Here is a 9129-nt window from a genome sequence, read left to right as displayed (position 1 = left end):
AAGTCGAGTGCACTGTACTTCGTACATCCCACCATGTTGTTTTGAAGAACATCCTTCCTAGAAATTGGCGTTTGTGCCGGAATAGTGGCAGCCTTTAGCTTATTGTAAGCATGAACGATGCGTCACTTGCCGTCAGCCTCTGGACACAAAACGTGGTTGTCGAATGGGGAGACTTGCCCTCACGCACCATTCCCGCCTCGTGAAAATGGCTTCAATGACGGCACGGGCCATTGGCGTGCTACGCAGTATTTGGTTTCCGATACCAAGTCAATCTCATGACGCACACCTCGGTCCGGTGGTAGGACCGACGGCGGGTCTTTGGAGACGACGTCTTTGGAGTCCTTTACCAAAGATCAATACGGATCCGAAGGATCCTTCAGGATCACTTCGTGCGTTCAGCGCTCTCTTAGTATCCCCCAGGACAGCTTCATCCGAAATCGTAGACGAGTAAATCTCCTCGTTCTGTCTTGTAATGACTACCTCGGCTAAATTGCCTACTTCAAGACACCGCCAAACGGCTTCGAAGGACATCTCGTCCAGCTCAAGAAGAACATCCACCGCGGGAATAGCCTTGTGGGTGATGTCGCCGTCTTTCTCTCCCTTCATACCGTTGACAAAGGTATGTAGCTGTGCGCTATCGTCTACGGTAGACACAACCTGGGTCAGGGTCGACGCCCAGTGGCTTGTGGATAACATACGGCTTCGCTGTCTCTTCTCTATAGAGGCTTAATGTCTCATCGAGAACAGTGGGAACACGCACTCGGCGTCATCCAGTATCCCCACTCCCTGCTCCATCGGAGCCTTGATGTTATTTGCAATATCGGAAGACCAAATGACAAAGCAGTAAAATAACTGGGTTTTTGATTTTTTTCTACTGCAATTTTAGCGCATCCTCTTCTCATCACTCACCAGCTGCACGAATTTGCAGCAGACTGCATCGTAAAGAAGGCTGCGATTTCCACAGTCTTCGTTCAGCGGATTCCGTGCCACTTCACGTGCATCAGAAGGGCTTTGCCCAGACTGCCTTGGACCTCGTCCGACCATGCCACTCTTGGCATGCAGCAACTGCTTCGAACGTGAGCAGTGCTCAGTAAATTACGTGCCAACCCACGCATATCGCAAGCCCCTCGCCCTTGATTCCTCGGACCTGCCATTCTTGGCACGCAGCAACTGCTTCGTAACGTGAGCAGAGCTCGGTTGTTACGTGCCACTCCACGCGTATCACAAGGGCAAGGGCCTCGCCTTTTATGCCTCGGGCCTGTACGCAGCAACTGCTTCGTAACATGAGCAGTGCTCGGTGGGTTACGTTCCATTCCACGTGCATCACAAGGGTCCCGCCATTGATACCTTGGCCCTTGGCCGACCATGCCACTCTTAGCATGCAGCAACTGCTCCAATACTTGAGCAGTGCTCAGTGGGTTATGTGCCACTCTACGATCAACCGGCTAGCCACGCTCGGGACTCTTGTCCAGAACCATTGGTGTTTGACAGCTCGGATACTCCGATATCCAGCACATTGACCGTCCCGGTCCAGTGTTCGCACCAATAGCGCTTCTGCTTCTTCGTAGAGGTGGGTTCATGACTCACCAAAGCTTCACCAGGAGACGTGCGCGTAGCGTCCAAGGACTTCGACCTCCAGTTGATCCATGATTCATGGTGTTCCAACCATGCCATACTATGGATAATGTCATACCTTGCATCCAAGTCTACGATTAGACAGCGCTCCTCGCTATCGAAGTCAAGAAACTTGACACCGAGGTCCGCAGGGACCCTCGGGTAAGTGACACAAATCCCCGTCGCTAGGCGAACAGTGACGTGCTACTCAACCGCGCTTCCAGCGCCAGTGACTTCCTTCGATCGTAGGGCGGAGAGCATAATTGCCCGACGCGCCAGAATCAATCGAGATTCTCCACGAATTATCAAAGCACTTCACGGTCGCTTTCACGAACAACAAGCCAGGCTTGCACACAAGTTCCATGTCCAAGAGCACAGGGCTGGGCCCTGCCGCCGTTTACCTCTTTGAGGCTCAGCAGATCTCAAATCCCCCCAGTAGTTTCCCGGACCGAACGTCAGCTCGACGAACCTCTACGCGCCTTGCGCAGGGTGTTTCCACAATCAAAACACCGTCGGGTATTTACACGCTGCTCAGCAGCTCGGAACTATCCCATCACCTTCTCAGCATAGCTGAGATCCATGGCCCAGCCCGCTCGACGAGTCCTGAGAGTTTGCATTTCAACCAAGTCGTGTCGACTTGAATTTAAATTCGGCATTCAATGTCACATTCACCGCTTCTTCAAAAGAAGACGGATGCACACGGTAGACTTCCGTTCTGACCACGCCAGCGCGAAGGCCCTTTATAAAGACGGTTACTGCAACCGTCTCGGGAGAGGATCTGCTGCCTTACTGGCGATAAGAGTTCTCAACTCTCTAACAAAGTCCGCCAACTCCTTCTTGCCCTGTCGGGCAGCAAGGAAACGCGATCGCACGCGATTTGCCAAATTAGGCGGCGAGAGCACTCGCAAAAGCTGTCGCTCCAGCTCTCTATAGGAGGGGTACACAGCCTCAACCAAAGCGCCGCGCGCTAGTGCCCATTCTCGCGCTCGACCTCCGAGCTTGGAGATTACTAGCCGCAAGCTGTTGCTCATTTTGGAGCATGGCGGATGCCATAGTTATCTCAGTCTCTCCATCCTTACCCTCAATTATCGCTCACCATGAGCGGCCTGGGTCGGAAGGAATCATCCGTCGTCGACGGTGGCGTCAAAGACGCAGTCGATGCTGACAGCTTCTGCTGTAAGTGCTCTAACAGAGCATTTTTATAACTTAAAACAACTCTAGGTGCGCGCTTATGTCCTCGGGCCCTTGCGCAACGAGGTATTTCACGCGCTTGGGGCCCAGCAGGGACATCAGCTTATTAAGTCCGCCCTGCATGCCCTGGGGCAAATAAGAGTATTCCTCCATCCTAACAGAGGACTAGTCGTAACGACTCAGGCGTAGATTGACTACGAGTGCTACCAAGTATAGCGGGGCTGCCGTAGCTCTTTGCGTAGAGGAATCTAAGCTTAGGTCACCCACCATACGTTCTTCCTATGAACCAGTGCAAGTGTAGCGGATCGCAATCTGCTACTTCTAAGTAGTAAAACCTTTTCTAGGCAAACGAATACTTATGTTCAAAACTGAAGCTATATTTCATTGTTTTAGTTGCAGCTGAGCCCCCCCCAATATCTAAAACCCAATGTTTTTCTAATCAATATATACCAGATAAATAAAGCAACACCTGATTAATATAGTAATATGCATTAATACTGGCAATCCTGCGACGTGGTGGCTTCTTGTTACGGTGTAGCTATGCCGCTGTGTTATTACACTAACTGTGTAATACACACCTATATTCGGTCGTACAATCTCATGCCACCCGCCCTTTCTTACAAGGGCACGTGTAACATCGTTACACTTTTGCACTTCCAGGCTTTCATATTAAAGAAACATTTCTTAAAGGAGTGCGCGTTAAGCTCATTCTCGCGCACCGCCTTCTGGCTCGGAGACGCAGGCGCGACGCGCTATTGCTCCGACTATAAAACGGCTCAATGTATAGCCATTTCAGCTTGCCCCTTCAAGGAAGAGATTTCCTCCGTCCCTTCCCTATGCGTCATTGGTGCTCTCACTGTCGTTTGATTAGTGCGCTTTTGATAGTCTCGCACCAGCTTATTTCCACCGCTGTTTACGGAAAGCAATCATCGTCTCTGGTCGATGCGCCGCCATTTCTTTCGGGCCAACTATTTACATGAGGTAAACAAGCGTGCTTAGTTGTCTGAGGACAGGTGATCGAAAACCTCGTGTGACATCCTCAGATGTGATCCAGTTCCTTAATTCCTCACTTGTCGAATCGACGGCAAGTGCAACTTAGTGCAACGGATTGCCGTAGTTTCTAAGCAGAAGAAGCTTTAAGAGTCAGCACTTACGACGCACAGAGATTGGATTCGTATGCTCAACTCGGAACTGAAGCTTCTAAATCAACTAAGTAATAAGCTCGCTCTGTAATAATAGTAAGAACCGTTTCAACTTCATTCATTTTCAAATAGTAAATTATCCGTATTACTTTACGTGAGTCATCATTTGTACCGATTTTATCGTACCTCAGAACATTACATTAGCGCTAAGGTTATCATTGTGCAAGATGCAATATCGTATAAAATATTGTATTATTGCTAAATACAATATCGTATTTTGCACGATGATAACCTTAGCGCTCCCACCGATACAATATTGGTAAAACTTGGTAGCCAAAGATGATAGGTCCAAAATGGCCATTTTCTTGTGCCAAATTCCCGATAATCAATTACACCCAACAGCAGAGCTATGGAACCTTCTGCGATGGAAACGCGCAGCCCCGGAACAGACTATCACCGTATCGATCTACGCTCGACGCATCCAACAGAGATGAGCAGCACCAGCTCACCCGGATCCGGCTCACTTAACCGCTTTGCTTGCCAATTTGATCCAGGCTCGAAAAATGGTCGCGTTCTGGTACTATTATTCGACCGCAATGGGGATTCGGTCCTTAAGGAAATGAGTCGTCTTGATGTCCTGCGAATGACTCTCCAAGCTGCACTACCCAAAGAAGAGGATCCCGAGAAGGTCGACAAGTCCGTGGACGTTGTGGGGCCGCCACTGCGTCGAGTGGGTAGTATCGGAGCCAATGGTCGGCGAGGTAGTCTGAACTTAATGCGCGGGGATGGTGGAGGACCTGATGGAGCTAGTTATGGCACAGTCTGTGATGTTCAGGTGGGTTATTGTGTAAAAAGATAGGGATGATAACGACGATAATCTCTTATCTGCTTAAAGCGTGTTCATGCGCGAGACATTCGAAGGATGGAGAACGCGTTCTCTGTGTCAAATGAGCCCGCGATCATTATACGAAAGCAGGCAATTCTAATCAGTGCTGGTAGGGAGGACGGTATATTCAGGGTAATTGATGTCTGGTGCTGACGTTTTCTGATACTCACAGACCCTTTACGAGCGATTGTGATGCGAGACATGTGTTTGGTGTACGTACCTGATGGCGCTGACAGTCTTTTGTCAATTTTGAAGGATCAATTTCGCCAGACTGCTCGAGAAAATGCAGAAGACCCGTATGAGTTCAGGTCAGTCGTAATATATATGGGGGATAACGTGAGTGCAGAATGACAATAATTTATCGTGCAGAGCACTTGAAGTCTTGTTGGCAACGTTAGCGCGGTATTTTCAGGAAGATTACGATAAGCTTTCTCCTGTTGTGTTTGCAGCACTAGATCGGCTGGTGCATGAAAATCTTCACTCACATGAGTTGGAGACGCTACGCGAGTTTAAAAATGCCATGAACGAGTTTGAATCACAGGTAGACGGTGTTCGCCGTTTACTGATGGATCTGCTTGATAACGAAGAAGATTTGCGTTTGCTGTACCTCACGAAGCTTTATGAGAACCCTTCTCTTCTTACGGATTTATACAGTTTTGATTCCGAAGAAGCCGAAGTTTTGATTGAAAACTACTTGCAGGACATTTTTTCGACCCGTACAAAAGCAGATTTGATGCAGCACAGGATCACGAATACAGAAAGTTTGGTAATGCTGAAACTGGACTCGATGCGAAACTATTTGCTTCGAGTAGACTTGGTCTTTTCGCTCGTCACAATCAGTCTTTCCGCTGGCACGCTACTTGTTGGCGTGTTTGGTATGAATCTATCATCAGGCGTGGAGGATGCATGGGGGTGGTTTTGGGGAGTTGCGACTACTTGTCTGGTCGTCTTTATAATAATTACAGCGGCTGGAGTTTTATTTTTTAGACAGAAAGGGGTGCTACAAATTTGAAATTCCACTCCAATAGATTTCTTGCTAACCGATGGATACAACCCATATACTTTTTATAGCAGAGTAGCCACTGGGGTGACATCTCAAATTGGCTTCATCTGGAAGCTACTTTTTATCAAATCGAACAGCACCAAGCGTGAATTGCTCTTGGCTCCCTTTTGCCAGGATCTCGCCAAGCTTCGTGCCAATTAGATGATGATTGGTGATTTTGATATCGCGCTGCTTACGAGGACGATTCTTCTTTTTATCTTCCTTCAGTCGGCGCTTCATTTGGCGACGATTCGCATCAACTTTTGCTTGCGTAGTTAGACCTGCTTGGACTAGCTTCTTTTCGAATTCGGCGCGATCTGAGGGCCACGTTCGCATAGTGTCCCGCCACAGCTGACGTATATCATTTGAACAGCCTGCGGAGAATATTCGGCTCGATGAGCTTTGATGAGAGAAAGTAGCTAGTAATAGAGCGCAAGCCACGCAGTTCATACCGTGCTTCACCATTTGAAACTTAGGGCCACGTTTAGGTAAAAGATCCCAGCGATCACTGCTGGCTATACTGCGCCTCTTTGCATCCGGAAAAGGAATATCCAAAGGAAGATGATCTTTGTCGAATTTAAACATAAATCTGAAGCCAAGCAAATGAAAAAGTATAGCTGATGAGTACCTCCATGCAAGCACTTGCAGAGCAGACGAAGTCGCACTTAATTTTCTTTGACACATTGGGGTCCCGTGTTGAAGACACACTTTTCGTTGCCATTCCCGCAAAAGGGACAGGTCGAGACGCACTTGAACTCTAGAGGGATAATTCAAAGCTAATGAGAACGTATAAGTAAATCAATTTGGACATAGTAACACCTTTACTGCAGCCGAGACACGAAACCAATTGTCGCCAACGCGAAGTGCATCACCACGACGAATCTCCTCAGTAATGTCTTCACTAGAATGGGCCAAGTAGCTGCCAGCTTCAACAGTCGCAACTCCAGAGAGATCCACAAGAAATGCAGACCCGCGTGAGTAGTATACTTCAGCGCCCTTGTCCGCGTTTTTTAAACAAATGATCTCTCCCGTGCGCGTCAACTCTTTCAGGTCATCCTCTACACTGACGTAGCAATCGATTAAGTCTTCAATAGGCATACCCTCTGGGGTCTAACTCAACAAGACGACCTTGTCAGACTACAGTCTATCTATCATGCAGTACTTCGTTTTTGCACTAACACGATCGAGGATTTTAAGAAGCTGCATGCGATTCTTTATATCGTATTTGGCCTAGAAGACAAACATACAAGCTCATAAATGAAACTGCGTTTCACTAAAACTATGTCATGATATGTTTAATTTCACCTGGTACGCATAGTGGTCTCCTTGTAATCGAACTTTTGGATTGTTTTTGAGTCGCTGTTCCACTTGGTCGTCCATTGTAAGGTCCTTATTCAGGCGTACTGTCACCACACATCGTAAATGTAGTCAAGCAATTGCAGCTACGTACGACACCCGTATGCTTAAATATTTCAGCTACAGATACTGCTTTGTGCATTGGAACTTTGCGCAGAAACTCTAGAATTTTGTAAACCTTAGCGCCGTCATTCTTCGGCACGGATGACGCGTCCACTGACCATAGACATAATGTTGTTGTTAAAACAGGCACACAAGACGCGCGATAAGCAGAAAGAGACCTTGAGAGACTACAGTCTCCACCAACTTCGTGGGAGCAAAAGCAGGCGCCGCTTCTGCCGCCTGCTGTGACCCGTATGCCAAATTACGCCACATTAAAAATTGGTAATGTTCAGTAGAAAAGCTCAGTGTCAGTCTCAAGAGGGAATTTTCTGGACACTTTTCGAATGGAAATTGACAAAACTGCAAAGGAGACACTCACAGACCCGGTGCTCGAGTTTTTGGAGGCCGCCATACATGAATTTCTGTGAGTACGATAGATTCACTGGCCTTTACGCACTTTAACATAAACTCGCATTGCAGATTTTCATGGCTTGTATACCCTAAAGGTGCTGAAACTGTACGTTATTCATCTTCAAAACGAGTGCGACACAAACCACTATGTCTGCTGAGCAGAGTCGTTTGAGCAGCGGGTGCTGTATGACATCCCAATTCACATGAGTCGACACCCTCTTTTGTGCGAATACATACACTCCATGCTGAATGGGTGCCGAACGTGGCTACTACAAGGAGAACTCGAAAAGTTGTGCGTAGTCCTTCTTTGTAATGAAGGACGTGCGACGGAGACGCTCGTAATCGAGCTCGTCTGGATTGCAGCACTAGAAACGACAAATTTTGGCAAAGACCATCAGCGTGCGCTGGGGCAGCTTGAGGAAGCGTTTCGCATGGGGATGGCGGCGTTGGTCGCAGCTCCAGTATCACATGGTGCCAAAATACCGGACAGGAATAATATGCCGCAAACATTTCGTATCTTAGCGCATACAGCGGAAGGCACTAGTAGCCGAGAGAATTTTATGAATGACGCCACCGCAAGCAACTCGTGGGTACTGGCAGACCCATTCTGGCACAAAAATCAACAAGGGCATAAGAAAATTATTCCAGTCAAAACTATTCACGCGGAGGCGTCGCTAATCCAGCTTAACGTATACATAGAGAAGCAATGACGAAGAAAGGTAAGGTTAAAAGGCAAATCTAGTGTATAATTCGGGTATACTAATTACAATATGGGAATTAGAAGAAAAGTGATATTTTTGCGATCGAATAGTTACATTATAATTGTCATGATACTTGTTAAGCTAGCCTTCTTGAAAGTAGCAGCAGCATACGCAGTTTTGACCGTACACAGTCTTTGCCCAAACCAAAAGTTTAAGGTTTAAGATCGTTGTTTGCCGAATGACCGACGTGAGTTTCATGAAAAACCGAAAATGTGGGACGTATCCTGGCCCGTCTGTATTGACGTACAAAGCCGACAAGTTGATGAAGGAAAGAGACATTGGTCCATGTAATTGAGCCTTGATCCTGGTATAATCCAGATAGAATTCGTGCTACGTAATCTATCTCCACAATTTTGGCTATTTGCAACCCTGGGCTGTGAGCTCCACCTTTCTTGAAGAGCGTTGCTAACATGAGGCCTAGTTTCAATTGTCCATGAGGTACAATAAAACGCAGTTTGTTTCTATATGACCACCACGTGCTTACTGCGTGAATCATCGGCCGATCGTTTGCGGGAGCTTAACTTTGTGCATCTCTTGATTGAGAGACGGGAGCGGCCCCTTCAAGATAGCTGAAGTCTATCACCGCTATTGCGCCTGTTATTCACTTCCCAATGCACTTTAGCA

General features: G+C 47.5%; 3 protein-coding genes across 3 annotated transcripts; 2 read left to right on the top strand and 1 right to left on the bottom strand.

Moving 5' to 3' along the window:
* Positions 1-4356: 4356 nt before the first annotated feature.
* Positions 4357-5845, top strand: PHALS_07810 (metal ion transporter family; the record flags this gene model as incomplete). The annotated part of the gene is made up of 4 exons (XM_024721344.1): positions 4357-4782; positions 4843-4942; positions 5006-5141; positions 5203-5845. The coding sequence occupies 4 exons, from the start codon at positions 4357-4359 to the stop codon at positions 5843-5845; spliced, it is 1305 nt and encodes a 434-aa protein (XP_024586452.1).
* Positions 5846-5950: 105 nt separating this feature from the next.
* PHALS_07809 (transcription initiation factor-related family protein) lies at positions 5951-7606 on the bottom strand (the record flags this gene model as incomplete). Its single annotated transcript, XM_024721343.1, has 8 exons — positions 5951-6249; positions 6328-6464; positions 6541-6632; positions 6695-6985; positions 7055-7105; positions 7181-7264; positions 7326-7447; positions 7513-7606. The coding sequence occupies 8 exons, from the start codon at positions 7604-7606 to the stop codon at positions 5951-5953; spliced, it is 1170 nt and encodes a 389-aa protein (XP_024586451.1).
* A 71-nt stretch (positions 7607-7677) lies between these two features.
* Positions 7678-8454, top strand: PHALS_07808 (mitotic spindle assembly checkpoint protein mad2b; the record flags this gene model as incomplete). The annotated part of the gene is made up of 3 exons (XM_024721342.1): positions 7678-7757; positions 7814-7839; positions 7907-8454. The coding sequence occupies 3 exons, from the start codon at positions 7678-7680 to the stop codon at positions 8452-8454; spliced, it is 654 nt and encodes a 217-aa protein (XP_024586450.1).
* Positions 8455-9129: the final 675 nt, after the last annotated feature.

Source organism: Plasmopara halstedii (genome assembly GCF_900000015.1).
Source record: "Plasmopara halstedii genome assembly, contig: Scaffold_3120, whole genome shotgun sequence".
In the NCBI taxonomy this organism is placed as follows: domain Eukaryota; phylum Oomycota; class Peronosporomycetes; order Peronosporales; family Peronosporaceae; genus Plasmopara; species Plasmopara halstedii.
The sequence above is the reverse complement of the archived record's forward strand: the minus strand, read 5'-3'. Positions and strand labels throughout refer to the sequence as shown.